The sequence below is a fragment of the Thalassophryne amazonica genome, chromosome 2, assembly GCF_902500255.1.
Source record: "Thalassophryne amazonica chromosome 2, fThaAma1.1, whole genome shotgun sequence".
In the NCBI taxonomy this organism is placed as follows: Eukaryota; Metazoa; Chordata; class Actinopteri; order Batrachoidiformes; family Batrachoididae; genus Thalassophryne; species Thalassophryne amazonica.
The window spans coordinates 153,966,948-153,984,090 of NC_047104.1; the positions used below are offsets into that span (position 1 = coordinate 153,966,948).

A 17,143-nucleotide genomic window follows, 5' to 3' on the forward strand; every position below is an offset into this window, starting at 1 on the left:
TCAAACAGCGTGTGCAAGGATAGGCAATAATAATGATACTTGTAGTAATACAAAGGAGCGACCAGATTATTCCATTCAGAATCTTTTCAAGAATAAATGGAACTGGTTAATTAACCTGTTTCTGCTGAAGTATGAACCTAAAAGTGAAAGTGTACCTATCCCGCATTTGCCTTGAATGGCTGTTCTTGGATAAGATCAGTGTGCATCTGAGTTTACACAGAAAATACCAGTGTAGTATGAGATGGTTAGGGTATACTTGCCCATTTACAGCTGGGTGGACCACAACCATTAAAATGAAGTGCCTTTTCCAAGGACACAGAGCGTCAGAAGGAATCGAACTCAAGTCCACATCACATATCCCACTGAGCTACCTGCATAAAGAAGAAAGTAGCTCTTAGAAACACATTTATTAATCTGTAGTAACTCAGTCTCAAATTACTCTCAGTAGTGGCGGTTCTGTGATTATGACAGTGTCACGTACTGAGATTACCCCAGTACCAGATTGGTATATTCGCAATCTGAGCGAGTATGTGACAAAATTACCTTTTAAAATGAGGATCTTGATCATTTTCTGTGGTTACAAAATATTTGTAATCATCTATCTTTCTAATTTTACTGCAACCACTTCATATTTGAAGTAAGAAAAAAAATATCAATCATGACTGGAATTCAAAACTCTACGACTATGAATACTACGAACAGAGACACTGCCAGGTATTTTGGACCCCATGAAAAGAAATCTTAGTGGGCCACCCCCATATTATTTTGTCAGTATTATAACTGTATTAGGGGGCCTCTCTGGGCCCCCTAGGATCCTTCTCATTCTCCCCTTTTTTTCGGCACCCCCGACTACGGACAGAACTCGGTAAATGAATTAATAAATTATTATTAAGACGTCAATGTACGGATAGCCACTTTCACTACTGGCAGATTCGCCTTTTTTTTAACTTTCTCTCTCTTTACAAACACGTCAGGCACTGTTTCGCTTCTTTCCACTTCTGTTTTTCACTTCTAAATTCTTTTATCTGTGTGCTCCGGCCTCAAAGTAGCAGCTCGGCTGTACTTACATCATGAGGCCCTTCAAAATCAGACCTTGATGTCTGCACTGTTCGTCCGTTGTGCTGAAATATGGCAATCCTTTGGGAAAAAAAATGAACAGAGGCACAATATTCAGCGATACATCGTTTTCTAACACGAGCAAGGATAAATATATTTTGACAAAACTCGATTTTTCTTCGACTGCGCAGAGACATATCGGTCACGTCACTTCCGCCTCCTCCTATTCTTCTTCTCCATTGCGTATGATGGCGGTTGGCAAACCGTGACCGTGAGCGCCACCAATGGGTCATGAGTGTTCATGTCACCGATGCTTCCATACAGTCGAACCAATAAATTTCAAACAACAGCGCTCTCTTGTGGCCAACATACGAAATTGCATTTCTGAAACATTCAGAGCTTCAGGGAGAAAAATTCAGAAATATTACAAAAACATCTTATGTCTGTAACATCACAGTTATGTGATTTAGTACAGTTTTCTCTGAAAGAAAAGTAAAAACATTCAAAATTAATCTTTTGTCACAAAAAATATTCATTGACTCAAAAAATAACAGTAATTGGTTAATAAAGACATAAACGCAACAATCACAGGCACAACAGCGCGCGCGCACACACACACGCACACACACACACACGGTAGTGGGGACGTTTGCTGTTTTTCCTGCGTAGCAGTGAAAAAGCACTTAACATTTGGGCTAAAATCTTTGGGAATAGCGGCGAAAAATAAACATAAAAATGGTTCCTCCGCTGGCAGAGACCCTGACAACCAGCTGATGTAATAACGACTGCGTTATTATTATTATTATTATTATATTTAAGTTTTAATGGTTTTTTTTTTCCCTTTTAACTGTGTGGCTCTGGGTGTTCCCTTGTGGTGTTTCACTGTTGCCGAGGTTTATTAAAATGTAGCCATGTTTGTTGTTTGATATGTCAAAAAAATTGTTTAAAAAAAAGAAAAGAAAAGAAACAGGGTAAAGACTCCTGACCAACACTTCAGTCCAGTTGGCGGCGGTAATGCTCCATAAAAGCTGGTTGCCAACCGCCATTAAACACGAAGAAGAAGAAGAAGAAGAAGAAGAAGAAGAAGAAGAAGAAGAAGAAGAAGAAGAAGAAGAAGAAGAAGAAGAAGAAGCGGTAGTGGTAGTCAGTTTGCGCATGCGCAGACAGCTCGCCTGTTCTCAGCTGTGATGATGGTGTTTGTGTTAAAGCGAGATTTTGAAGGGCCTTGTCTGGTGTAAGTGCAGCGCAGCGGCCTTTTCTCTTTCTTTAAAAAAAAAAATAAAAGTTTATACTCACTTACTTGGTATATTTGGTTGAGTTTCCCTCTCGCCAGGATTGTATTGATCTCAGATGCTCTTTGAAGGCAGAGTCGGGGCAGTGATACTACGTCATCAATCAGGCTATTCCAGTCATTTATTACTCAGAACAAAAGCTTTTCCTAATATTTGTCTTATAGATCCTGTTTCCTTCTATGTTCTCGAAGTGATACCAGTTCAAGTTACAATATTTGAAGCATCTTCTCTGTACTGATTCTAGTGAAGATATGTCTTTGATTTGCCATTGGTTCCATTTGCCAAATCACAACAAACAGTTGCCCCCAAGGCGCTTTATATTGTAAGGCAAGGCCATACAATAATTATGGAAAAACCCCAACGGTCAAAACGACCCCCTGTGAGCAAGCACTTGGCGACAGTAGGAAGGAAAAACTCCCTTTTAACAGGAAGAAACCTCCAGCAGAACCAGGCTCAGGGAGGGGCAGTCTTCTGCTGGGACTGGTTGGGGCTGAGGGAGAGAACCAGGAAAAAGACATGCTGTGGAGGGGAGCAGAGATCAGTCACTAATGATTAAATGCAGAGTAGTGCATACAGAGCAAAAAGAGAAAGAAACACTCAGTGCATCATGGGAAACCCCCAGCAGTCTAAGTCTATAGCAGCATAACTAAGGGATGGTTCAGGGTCACCTGATCCAGCCCTAACTATAAGCTTTAGCAAAAAGGAAAGTTTTAAGCCTAATCTTAAAAGTAGAGAGGGTGTCTGTCTCCCTGATCTGAATTGGGAGTTGGTTCCACAGGAGAGGAGCCTGAAAGCTGAAGGCTCTGCCTCCCATTCTACTCTTACAAACCCTAGGAACTACAAGTAAGCCTTCAGTCTGAGAGCGAAGCGCTCTATTGGGGTGATATGGTACTATGAGGTCCCTAAGATAAGATGGGACCTGATTATTCAAAACCTTATAAGTAAGAAGAAGAATTTTAAATTCTATTCTAGAATTAACAGGAAGCCAATGAAGAGAGGCCAATATGGGTGAGATATGCTCTCTCCTTCTAGTCCCCGTCAGTACTCGAGCTGCAGCATTTTGAATTAACTGAAGGCTTTTCAGGGAACTTTTAGGACAACCTGATAATAATGAATTACAATAGTCCAGCCTAGAGGAAATAAATGCATGAATTAGTTTTTCAGCATCACTCTGAGACAAGACCTTTCTAATTTTAGAGATATTGCGCAAATGCAAAAAAGCAGTCCTACATATTTGTTTAATATGCGCATTGAATGACATATCCTGATCAAAAATGACTCCAAGATTTCTCACAGTATTACTAGAGGTCAGGGTAATGCCATCCAGAGTAAGGATCTGGTTAGACACCATGTTTCTAAGATTTGTGGGGCCAAGTACAATAACTTCAGTTTTATCTGAGTTTAAAAGCAGGAACTTAGAGGTCATCCATGTCTTTATGTCTGTAAGACAATCCTGCAGTTTAGCTAATTGGTGTGTGTCCTCTGGCTTCATGGATAGATAAAGCTGGGTATCATCTGCGTAACAATGAAAATTTAAGCAATGCCGTCTAATAATACTGCCTAAGGGAAGCATGTATAAAGTGAATAAAATTGGTCCTAGCACAGAACCTTGTGGAACTCCATAAGTAACCTTAGTCTGTGAAGAAGATTCCCCATTTACATGAACAAATTGTAATCTATTAGATAAATATGATTCAAACCACCGCAGCGCAGTGCCTTTAATACCTATGGCATGCTCTAATCTCTGTAATAAAATTTTATGGTCAACAGTATGAAAAGCAGCACTGAGGTCTAACAGAACAAGCACAGAGATGAGTCCACTGTCTGAGGCCATAAGAAGATCATTTGTAACCTTCACTAATGCTGTTTCTGTACTATGATGAATTCTAAAACCTGACTGAAACTCTTCAAATAGACCATTCCTCTGCAGATGATCAGTTAGCTGTTTTACAACTACCCTTTCAAGAATTTTTGAGAGAAAAGGAAGGTTGGAGATTGGCCTATAATTAGCTAAGAAAGGCAAAGGCACTGAAAGATGATTGTACTGGTACAATATATCTGATGTGATGTCATGTGAAAATGTTTTGTCTGTCCAGCTCAAGAATTTGTCACATTGAACACTCATACCCCTATTTTTAACAGCATCAGTGTCATCAATACATTGATGATCTGTATTCAGTTCACGCTCACCATTTAGCTGCTTTATGCTTATTTAAATAAATGCTGCTCATAATTTTAATAATGGTTTAATTACTTCCTTGCAGATATGCAAGAGCTGTCAGTGAGTCAAGAAGATATTCTCCCTGAAAAACCGGAGTGGAATCTGAGTCTGGAACAGGAGGGCCCAAAGCCGCCATACATTAAAGAAAAAGGAGCGAAACTATGGAGAGGTCAGGAGGAAGAGCAGCTACACCAGCTGGAGATGGCTGATTTCACCAAGCTCCCTTTCACTGTTGTCCTGGTGAAGAATGAAAATGACGAGGAAAAGCCACATTCATCACAATTTTGTCAACGCCAAAGTGATGACCACACAGAGGCAGAACCTGTAGCAAGCAGCACAACTGAACACATCACCGTGAAAATAGAAGCTGATGTAGAGGATTGTGGAGGACCACAGCCAGCTAGTTACTCAGATCCATACAGACACTTACAACCAGATACTGATGGCAGGAGTTCAGACTGTTCTGAAACTGAGACTGATGACAGTTATGAGTGGAAGCAGTCCACAGAACCTCACTCATACTTAAATGGTTTGAAAACCAGTCATGTCTCTGTCTGTGATGTTACAATTGGGCAGGCAGCTCCAGACGGGTTTACAGAAAACCCACTCACACTGACCAGTATCTGCTCTTTGGCTCAAACCACCCCCTTGAACACAAGCTTGGGGTGATCAGGACTCTTCAACACAGAGCCCTACAGGTGCCCACAACTGCAGAGGGAAGGGCTAAAGAACAACAACTTGTCTGGAAAGCCCTCACAGTATGTGGGTACCCACGATGGTCCCTGGACAAAGTGCAGAAGTCCCAGAAAACAAAGAGACCAGACAGACAGGAGACGGAGACAAGAAGAAGAGGAGTGTCTCTCCCTTATTTAGCAGGAGTAGGGGAAAAACTACAGAGGATCTTCAGACAGCATAAAATCCCAGTTTACTTTAAACCAGTTAACACCTTGAGACAGAAATTAGTTCACCCTAAGGACAGGATCCCTAGTTACAAACAGAGCAATGTAGTGTATTCTATCAGATGTCAGGAAAACTGTAATGAACACTACATAGGTGAGACTAAGCAACCTTTACACAAAAGGCTATACCAGCACCGCAGAGAGGTCGCCAGTGGACCTCAGTCTGCAGTTCATCTCCACCTGAAAGACACTAACCACACGTTTGAGGACAAGGAAGTTAAAATCTTAGCCAGAGAGAAAAAATGGTTTGAGAGAGGTGTCAAGGAAGCATTCTTTGTAAAACAGTTGAAACCCAGCGTTAACCGGGGAAGGGGTCTCAGACACGCTTTGTCCCCTGTTTACAATGGGGTACTCAGGTCTAAGCAGTTTCAGTCTTTTGTTCATGGTAATGAGTCATTCACATCATCAGGAGAGTAGTCAAGGGAGCCATCAGGGGAGGCTTCCGTCCCATCATTAGGAGGGACAGCTGCCCTGTCGGTTGCGTCATTCGCCTGTGGGCAGGCTTTGAGTGAGCACTGGTCCACCCCTCTTGTCGGATTTTCATTGTCAGGAAATGGCGGAATGATTTGGGCTTTTTTTCCATCAGAATTTTTTCAGAAACTGTTAGAAACAAGCAGCTGAAAACCATTCGAAAAATGTATCTGGCTTTCGTTGAAAATTTTATGGGCTTCACAGAGAATAAGAACTGTTCTACAGCTTTAAGGATGGGCCACAATGGCGCTCAGCGCGCCGCGCTCCGTGCCGCCATCGAGAGGCACAAACCACCAGATCATTTCTAAATGGATGGCTCTGTGGATCCAGGACCGTCATGTGCAATTTCTCTGGTTATCACAAGAGCTGGACATCAGCCATTTTACAGCAGATTTCACTTTTAACAATAGATTTTGTCATGGAAAGCCACGCGGAGGCTTCGCGCGTCAGGACCGATTCACTGTTTGAGCGAGACAAAGAACGCCTCTGTTTCAGCGTGTCAGAGGACAAGTTGGGACATGCCTATCTCGGCTTTCAGTGCTTACCAGTCGAGTGAGTTATAAGAGAAATTGTGGAGAGCTGGGCATGTCCCAACTTGTCCTCTGACACACTGAAACGGAGGTGTTCTTTGTCTCGCTTGCCGTCTTGATGCGCGAAGCCTCCGCGCGGCTTTCCATGACAAAATCTCTTGTTAAAAGTGAAATCTGACAGAAAATGGCTGATGTCCAGCTCTTGTGATAACCAGAGAAATTGCACACGACGGTCCCGGATCCACACAGCCATCCATTTACTTGGCCCCACAAATCTTAGAAACATGGTGTCTAACCAGATCCTTACTCTGGATGGCATTACCCTGACCTCTAGTAATACTGTGAGAAATCTTGGAGTCATTTTTGATCAGGATATGTCATTCAAAGCGCATATTAAACAAATATGTAGGACTGCTTTTTTGCATTTACGCAATATCTCTAAAATCAGAAAGGTCTTGTCTCAGAGTGATGCTGAAAAACTAATTCATGCATTTATTTCCTCTAGGCTGGACTATTGTAATTCATTATTATCAGGTTGTCCTAAAAGTTCCCTAAAAAGCCTTCAGTTAATTCAAAATGCTGCAGCTAGAGTACTGACGGGGACTAGAAGGAGAGAGCATATCTCACCCATATTGGCCTCTCTTCATTGGCTTCCTGTTAATTCTAGAATAGAATTTAAAATTCTTCTTCTTACTTATAAGGTTTTGAATAATCATGTCCCATCTTATCTTAGGGACCTTGTAGTACCATATCACCCCAATAGAGCGCTTCGCTCTCAGACTGCAGGCTTACTTGTAGTTCCTAGGGTTTGTAAGAGTAGAATGGGAGGCAGAGCCTTCAGCTTTCAGGCTCCTCTCCTGTGGAACCAGCTCCCAATTCAGATCAGGGAGACAGACACCCTCTCTACTTTTAAGATTAGGCCCAGATTAAGATTAGAAAAGGAAAGTTTTAAAACTTTCCTTTTTGCTAAAGCTTATAGTTAGGGCTGGATCAGGTGACCCTGAACCATCCCTTAGTTACGCTGCTATAGACGTAGACTGCTGGGGGGTTCCCATGATGCACTGTTTCTTTCTCTTTTTGCTCTGTATGCACCACTCTGCATTTAATCATTAGTGATCGATCTCTGCTCCCCTCCACAGCATGTCTTTTTCCTGGTTCTCTCCCTCAGCCCCAACCAGTCCCAGCAGAAGACTGCCCCTCCCTGAGCCTGGTTCTGCTGGAGGTTTCTTCCTGTTAAAAGGGAGTTTTTCCTTCCCACTGTAGCCAAGTGCTTGCTCACAGGGGGTCGTTTTGACCGTTGGGGTTTTTCTGTAATTATTGTATGGCTTTTGCCTTACAATATAAAGCGCCTTGGGGCAACTGTTTGTTGTGATTTGGCGCTATATAAAAAAATTGATTGATTGATTGATTGATTTAGAAATGATCTGGTGGTTTCTGCCTGTCGATCGCGGCTCGGAGCGCGGCGCGCCATGCACCATTGTGGGACGTCCTTAAAGCTGTAGTAACAGTCCTTAATCTCTGCCAAGCCCTTAAAATTTTCACCGAAAGCCAACCGAATCTTCGAAATGGTTTCCAGCTGGATGTCTGGCAGAGTTTCTGAAAAAAATTTCATGGAACAAAGCGGCAGTAGCTGAGCTGTTTGATGAGAATGAAAATCAGCCGAGGAGGTTGGATCACTCCTCCCACAAGGCGTGCTCACAGGCGAATGACGGAACCGACAGGTGTGGAAAAACTCAGGCATGCGCACGAAGGTTCCACCTTGTCTGATGTAATCACACGTGATTCAAATCCATATAGTTTTTGAAAAAAATAAAAAGGTACGATACTTTATGGACAGACCTCGTATATTAAAAAAATCCTTTAAAATCAATCAATCAATCAATTTTTTTATATAGTGCCAAATCACAACAAACAGTTGCCCCAAGGCGCTTTATATTGTAAGGCAAGGCCATACAATAATTATGTAAAACCCCAACGGTCAAAACGACCCCCTGTGAGCAAGCACTTGGCTACAGTGGGAAGGAAAAACTCCCTTTTAACAGGAAGAAACCTCCAGCAGAACCAGGCTCAGGGAGGGGCAGTCTTCTGCTGGGACTGGTTGGGGCTGAGGGAGAGAACCAGGAAAAAGACATGCTGTGGAGGGGAGCAGAGATCGATCACTAATGATTAAATGCAGAGTGGTGCATACAGAGCAAAAAGAGAAAGAAACAGTGCATCATGGGAACCCCCCAGCAGTCTACGTCTATAGCAGCATAACTAAGGGATGGTTCAGGGTCACCTGATCCAGCCCTAACTATAAGCTTTAGCAAAAAGGAAAGTTTTAAGCCTAATCTTAAAAGTAGAGAGGGTGTCTGTCTCCCTGATCTGAATTGGGAGCTGGTTCCACAGGAGAGGAGCCTGAAAGCTGAAGGCTCTGCCTCCCATTCTACTCTTACAAACCCTAGGAACTACAAGTAAGCCTGCAGTCTGAGAGCGAAGCGCTCTATTGGGGTGATATGGTACTATGAGGTCCCTAAGATAAGATGGGACCTGATTATTCAAAACCTTATAAGTAAGAAGAAGAATTTTAAATTCTATTCTAGAATTAACAGGAAGCCAATGAAGAGAGGCCAATATGGGTGAGATATGCTCTCTCCTTCTAATGTGAATGTAATGTGAAAATGTGAATATGAACTGAACAAAAAGCATGCATACGTTGGGGGGAGAAGCCTGATGCGGAGAAGCTGTGCAGTGATGTTCAGAGGCACAGATCACATAAAGCAGCTGAGAACTCTGAACTTTAACAGCTGTTATTTCCCAAAGATATCTATTTTCAGTCTTGAGCTTAATGTCGTGTTCAAGCACAAAATGTGACTGAGGAGGAGAACAAAAAGGATGACTTCATCACACTAAAATGAACTGGTGTCAGAATTAAAATACAAGCTGCTGATTTTTGTGATTTTTCAAAATTATTAAGCTGCAGCTATATGCTTTATTTATTTCAAAGTGAGCACTCTTCCCAGTTTCTCCACTCACAGAAGCCAAAGGTTCTTCCAGAGTTGTGTCTTGGTGGCTTCCCTCACTTGTCTCCGTCCAGCATGGACATTTACTTTTTGACAACTGCCTACCTGACACAGATTTACCATAAAGTACCACACTGTTTGCATTTATGAATGATTGATGTAAATGAAGTCAAAGAAATATTCACTGATTTGGAAATGTTCATGTTTTCATCCCCTGACTTTTCTCAAGAAAACTGGCTGTAAAAATAATAAATTTTTACGTACATTCGAATAAACTGCCCTGTCCCAACCTTTTTTTTCTTGGAAGAAGCTGCAGGCTTCAGATGTAGAAATGGATGTATATTACCAAATCAAATAAAGCTGACCACACAAAAAAACATGAAATATGTTTGTTTCATACAGTCTGGAGTAAATAGAAGTCAAAGTAAATGTCAGGATCATTGTGGGTCCACCACATTTTTCATATCATCCAAACTTTTCTGATTTGAGGTTGTAAAAACAAAACAAAAACAATTAAAATATATATAGTTGAACTGTATATAGAAAAACTTTAAGTTGTGTTACCTTTTTTGTGCATTTTAAAGGCCAAACGTATTTGACAAAGATGGCTCTTTTGACAGTAAAGGTTGCAGACCCAGACTGATCCCAAATATCAGTAAATTAAGTACTTTTATTTATTTTTTGGTGGTTTTTTGTGGCATTTTGGAAATGCTCTGTCTTTAAAATGGTGCGTGTACTCGGGGCAGGTCTGCTGGTGTTCAAGAGATGAAACTTCAGCCACTCACCCAACAATGGTGGCGTTTACATACAGAGGCTTACAAAAGTATTCAGCCCCTTGGTATTTTACACATTTTAAGTTGTTTATGGCATTTCAAATACATAAAGTAAATCAGGCTTCTCAATATAAAAATTTCTAAAATGATCTTCCTTAGACCTGAACTGAAAGTAAATCTACAACTTGATATAAATTAATTAAAAAAAATAAAAGCCAAGATGATGGGTTGCAAATGTAATAAGCCCCTTTGGTATAATACCTGTAAATAATCAGTTTAATTGCCAGTTTTCTTCAGACAAGTCAGGGGATGGATACATGAACATTTCCAAGTCACTGAATATATCTTGAACTTTAATTACATCAGTTATGAAGAAATACAAACAGTTTGGCACTCTATGGTAAATCTGTGTGGAGTAGACAGTTCTCAAAAACTGAGTGACTGTGCAAGAAGGAGAACAGTGAGGAAACCCACCAAGACACCCAGACAACCCAGAAGAAGTTATAGGCTTCTGTGGCTGTGATTGGAGAAATTGTGCAACGTGTATGTTTTGCATTTTGTATCACCAGCTATACAGCTTCATGATGAAGTGGAGCAGAGGAGGGTTTTAGTAAAAAGAAGACCTGAAAGTTCAGCTACAATTTGCCAGAAGGTACATCTGAGATGCAAACCTAGATTTAATGCTTTGGTGAAAGAAAACCCTCCTCTGTACCACTTCATCATGAAGCTGTATAACTAGATACAACATTACCAATAACACAGAGTTGTATTGATCTTACCCTAGCATCTTATGAAGTGGCAGGTATCACTACTTGGGTGATCATGCAAGAAGCCCGTTGGATCATGCAAGAAATGCGAAAACCTCTCCTGGGAATATTATCTTACGTCGCCCAGTGAGGCAGTATAAATGACCTTGCTTCAGTTTTCTTATCACAAATTAGTTCAGAAGCGTTTTATTATTCTGTTTCAACAACAGTATGCCCAATGCTCTTATTTCAAAAGGTCCAGAATGGCAAGGTGTCGTAAATCGTTTGTAACTGCTGAGGAAGCTTCTGCGATTTGAATGAAACGTCCTTGCATCAAGCAACCCAGTCCAGTTGAAGATTCAAGCTTCTCTACTATGGAAACCACCTGGAATGAGTCATTCACATCATCAGGAGAGGTGTCAGTCCCATCGTTAGGAGGGACAGCTACCCTGTCATTAGGAAGGTGCGAACTAGAGCACAATAGGTGCTAATTAAAGCAATTGTTTAATCACTAGCCAATAGCAGTCTGCCTCTCGGTAGGAGGCGTCTGGTTAGGTTTAAAACTCCAGCTTTTGTAGCTTCTGTTTGTTCTTCTCGACAAGGGTCAGACATAAGTCGGACTACCAGAGCAAGAATTTTAGCTGAGGAAGCGTCTGTGATTTGAAGCGAAACGTCCTCGCATCAAGCAACCCAGTCCAGTCGAAGATTCAAGCTTCTCAACAACTGCTGAAAACTTTAGCAGCGCAAACTCCGAATGCGGAGAGAAAGTGTGCTCTATGATTAACACAGGTAAAACTAATTTTAAGGTGCAATTCTAAGTTGCAAAACGGTCCCGTAGCACCTGGTTGATGAGGGAACAAGGTTGGTATGAGAGTTCTGTTTTGTAAATATAGGTTTGCTGTATTTCATGAAGTTTGCTGTTTGCTACTCAGGGTGATGTTTACTAGTTAACACCCACTAGAGGGTGCTAGTGCACTTTGGTAAAAGCTATCCTCATGGATTCGCTTTTGTAATGAAAGCACACAGACAATCACAATATGTTTTATTTTATTTCATGGAACAGACAAATGGCTAAAGGACAATGTTAAAAAGGTTATATATATAGTAATTTGCACTCAAATGTAGAGATTGTTAAGGATAAATAGGTAATAAATAAGGGAAAGGGATAAGATAAAAACATACTGTTTGAGTTACTAATGATCGTGTGTTGTGTATTTGTGTAGCTCTTACGGTGTGTTCACAATACAAGGCTGTTCAATAAAAGGATTGCGAACCATCAGTTCGAGAGACCATCTTTTCAACCGGGGATGCTATACCCACCACCTGATTGATCAGACCTATCTTTGTGCAGACATGTGTATCGTGGGACAACAAAATCCAGTTGAGGCTTTAACCATGTTTCCTGAACACACACAAAAAAAAAAAAAAAAAATCAGGCTTAACTTCAAAGTCACAAATTAATTTCTTAAATTCCTGTCTGTTAGCTACAAGACTCCTTGCGTTCCACTGGAGGATGCAAAACATCGATATCTTCGAAGAGAGCACTATCGTCCATGTCTTCTCCCTCCTCATCCTCTCTCTCAGGCTGATTGCTTGATCCCTGACCTACTGGCTCCTGACTTGCCCTCATATACTCAAGCAGTGACTGAGGGGAGTAATCCTCCCCCCCTAGAAACCTCACTGCCGGTTCAGACATCTTTTCTGACTTCTTTTCCCGAACACCATAGATCACGTCAACCATAAATGCAAGAAGGGCCTTCTTGTTAATTACAATTTCTTGCCTAGAGAGAACACGAGGAAGTTGATGCCTGGGCATCATTGGATCACCTCCGCATTCTCCCAACAATCTTTCAACTATCTTTAATGCTTCTGCATAAGAGATTTTACACTGATCTCTGACCCCCTGAACCTGTCTCGCTTTCAAAAAGTGACCAGTCTATTGGAAGCATATGATCACCACAATTGTAGCACTTAGAAGCCAATTCCTCACAGTTTAGGATATCATGATCTTTACCACATTTAGCGCAACACCTGGTCCCCCTACAGGAAGCTGCCATATGGCCACATCTCTGGCATTTGAAGCACCGCAAAGGAGGTCTCTGATAGGACCTGACTGGAAAAGACAAACATCCTATAAAGACACAAGCTGGAAGAAGACTGCCATCAAAAGTAATCAACACCAGGGTATTTTTGGGTCCAACTTCCTTGGATTTAAACCGCTTTACATGTGTTGCTTTTCCCCCCTCTTATATTTTTCTTAATTTCTTCCTCTTATGTCAGCACACACTCCATATATGACACCTTTTACACCTTTTGACACATTTTTGTTTGCAGGAATGACCACTTTCAATTTTCAATTTCAATTTATTTTCATTTATATAGCGCCAAATCACAACAGAGTTGCCTCAAAGTGCTTCACACAGGTAAGGTCTAACCTTACCAACCCCCAGAGCAACAGTGGTAAGGAAAAACTCCTGAGGAAGAAACCTCAAGCAGACCAGACTCAAAGGGGTGACCCTCTGCTTGGGCCATGCTACAAACATAAATTACAGAACAATTCATGGACGAATATACAAGAAATGCTATTGGTACACAGGACAGGAGGATCGCCAACACGAATACAACTCCCATCTCTGGATGGAGCTGCACCTTAAACAGAGAGAAAAAAAACAGAATCAGGCATCAGAAAGACAAAAAAAATACTGTATAATTTGCCAGCATTAAACAAGAAAAACAGAAATACTAAGGTGATCGCCAGCCACTAGCCCTAAACTTCACTAAAAGACCTAGAATTTAGGTAAAGTTGAGGCCGCGGCCCGCTACAATTACTAATAAATGAATTAAAAGAGTAAAAAGTGTAAAACAAAACTGTACCAGTATGCTAGCCATATGAGAGGGAAAATATGTGCGTCTTATGTCTGGACTTGAAAGTCTCCACAGAATCTGACTGTTTTATTCACGCAGGGAGATCATTCCACAGAACAAGGGAACGATAAGAAAAAGCTCTGTGACCCGCAGACGACTTATTCACCTTAGGGACACAAAGTAGTCCTGCACCCTAAGAACTTAAAGCCTGGGCCGGTACGTAAGGTTTAATTAGGTCAGCTAGGTAGGGAGGTGCTAGTCCATGAATAATTTTATAGGTTAGTAGCAGAACCTTAAAATCTGATCTCACTGGGACAGGAAGCCAGTGAAGGGATGCCAAAATGGGTGTAGTGTGGTCAAACTTTCTGCTTCGTGTCAAAAGTCTGGCTGCTGCATTTTGAACCAATTGGAGAGCCCTAATGCTAGACTGCGGTAAACCAGAAAATAGAATATTGCAGTAGTCCAATCTAGAAGAGATAAATGCATGAACCAGGGTCTCGGCATCAGCCATAGACAGGATGGGATGAATCTTCATTATATTTCGCAGGTGGAAGAAAGCAGTCCTAGTAATATTTCTAATGTGGAGGCCAAAGGACAAAGAAGGATCAGAAATTACCCCAGGTTCCTCACTTTGTCAGTGTGATGTATGACACACGAGCCTAGGCTGAGTGTTAACTGGTCAAATTGATGCCGATGTCTCACTGGACCAAGAACCATCATTTCAGGCGTATCAGAGTTAAAAGTAGGAAGTTTCTAGACATCCAACTTCTCACTGCTGCAAGGCAATCTTCTAAGGATTTTATGTGAACGAGATTACCAGCAGTTATCGGCATGTATAACTGAGTATCATCTGCATAGCAGTGAAAGGTAATCCCAAAACGCCGCAATATGTGCCCAAGAGGTGCTATATAAAGGGAGGAAAAGCAGGGGGCCTAAGACAGACCCCTGTGGAACCCCAAATTTCATGTCACTAAGGTTATAGGTAGTGTTACTGTACAAAACACAGTGAGAACGACTGGTCAAGTATGACATCAGCCATGCAAGGGCACTCCAGTAATCCCAAAATGATTTTCCAGCCTGTCAAGTAGAATATGATGATCCACTGTCCAGCACCTGGGACGAAAGGCCGGGACCTGACAAAAAAAAAGAAAAAAGGAGTACCAAGAGGCACACCGCGTAGCAACCCGAAGGATGACAAATCCCCAGGGGGCCGGTCCGGAGGCCGATGTCGGGTCACAAGGGAATCCGGAGGGCGGCCACTAGGCCTAGTAGAGTGTGAGTCAACAACAAAGGACTGGCCATCAGAGTGGTCAGGAAACAGTAGGTTCCAGGGGAGAACAAGGACTAAGCTTGGGACAGGCAACTGAGATCTGACGGGTGACAGCTTTACAAGACTGGCAGTAGGTGGCAGGGCGAGAGGATTGATGAAGGGGATGAAAACCCGACCACACCTGTCGCAGCGCAAAACACCCCAAAACACCCAGGAAGCAGAGACGTGACACAAATGACACCATAGCGTGAAAATGGACCAGAAGCAACCAGAGAATAAGGACCCAACACATAACTCATGCCAGAAACCAAAAAAAAAAACAACAAAAACTGACGAGGAAGACAGGGGCGGAAGTATCAGACGAGGGAACAAAGATGAACAAACCAACCAACAGCAACATCGCTAGAGCCACGTGAGACAAATGCACTAATATAAGGAACACAGGTTTTAACCCAAAATGAGCCACCTAAGGCAAATAAGTGTTTACTAAAAGGACACAAAACATGTAGAAACCAAGGAACTGTAACAGTATGAGGGCAAACAGAATCAATTAAATTGGCAAGAACCTTGCATGAGGCCCATAACCATCCTTGGGACAAACAAGAGGTGGGAAAACCAGCTGGACCAAGTTGGGGGAGACCCAGAAATGGATGGATCAAAAACAGAACCACGTGAAGGACACACTGTACTTTGACCTGAGACAAGAATCCTTTTGATTGGAAACCATAGAAAATAACAAAAATGTGTAAAGGACCTCCAGAGACAAAATAAAGCAGAAAAATGCTATGGGGTGAAGAAAAACACCACTGGATAAAGGAGCTCAAGGACATGTGGGGCCAACCAAGTGAACACAGAAGCCTCTTCCACCCAGACAACATCAAATATAACCCTGGAGAGGTATCCACTAAACCACACTGTTCGCAATTGACCTGTTTCGCACACACATAAAAGTTAAGGGGGTTAGAGAAAAACCAAATAAACTTTAGACACAAAATACTGGAGATGATTGTCAAAAACTGTGTACGTAAAGTATGTGAAAACTTTACAAGACCAGAAAGTGTGGCAAAAAACTCCTGACTTAATGGATTATTTAGATGAAAAAAAAAAGAAAAGCATCAGTGTGAATAACAACAAGGAAGACTGTTATGTTGATTGCATCTCCGGAAGTCATCTTCAAGGATGTCACTGACGATTGGGCAGGTGAAGATGACTCTGAAGATATGGGCGTGGCAGGAAATCCTTGTGACGTCAGCATCGATGTAATCGTGGGAGGAGCAGGTGATCCAGATGAGTTGCATTGAAGGCAGAGCAGACGCTGTGGGCGTAGCTGGAAATCCCAGTGACATCAGCATCGACGTAATCGTGGGAGGGGCAGGAGTTCCAGATAACTCGAACTGCATTGAAGGCAGAGCAGGCATTGTGGGCGTGGCTAGGAATGAGGGCCTCACGTCGGGCTGAGTCAGCAGATCCAATGACGTCAGTGGGTTGGAGGACCCTGCGCCTCCTCCGACGTGTGCGCCGAGGCTGACTCAGCAGGCCCGGTGGTCATCATGGTGGCCCACTGAAGCCTTGGCCGGAGGGACTGAAAATGATGATGCGGTTTTTGAATGAGCGGCGCGAGCGTTTCTGCCATCACAGCAGCTGTTGGGTCTGATTCACTGAACTCGTGCGCTGCGTATTGCCACAGCGACATGGAATTTTCTATTTCTGTTTTCTGCCAAGGGGACAGCAAAGTTGGAGCTTCAGACTCTTGGGGCGCCAGAGCTTGTCGGAGCCCGGGGCCTGCAGCTGGAACACTTGCACCTTGCGTGGGGCTGGAACCAGGGGAAGGAGAACTGACGTCAGCCTGGACCTCGGCTGTGGAGTCTGTTCTCGGTGCTGGGCTGCTCTGCCGGTTCGCGTGTAGTAGAACGCCGTGGAACCGGGACTGGTGGAGACAAAGCAGGAGTCATTGTGGG

At 42.5% G+C, this 17,143-nt stretch overlaps 1 protein-coding gene across 1 annotated transcript; it reads left to right on the plus strand.

Moving 5' to 3' along the window:
• The first annotated feature begins 4,614 nt into the window (after positions 1-4,614).
• LOC117504503 lies at positions 4,615-16,486 on the plus strand. Its single transcript, XM_034163964.1, has 2 exons — positions 4,615-5,125; positions 16,353-16,486. Exons 1-2 carry the CDS (start codon positions 4,615-4,617, stop codon positions 16,484-16,486), a joined length of 645 nt encoding a protein of 214 aa, XP_034019855.1.
• Positions 16,487-17,143: the final 657 nt, after the last annotated feature.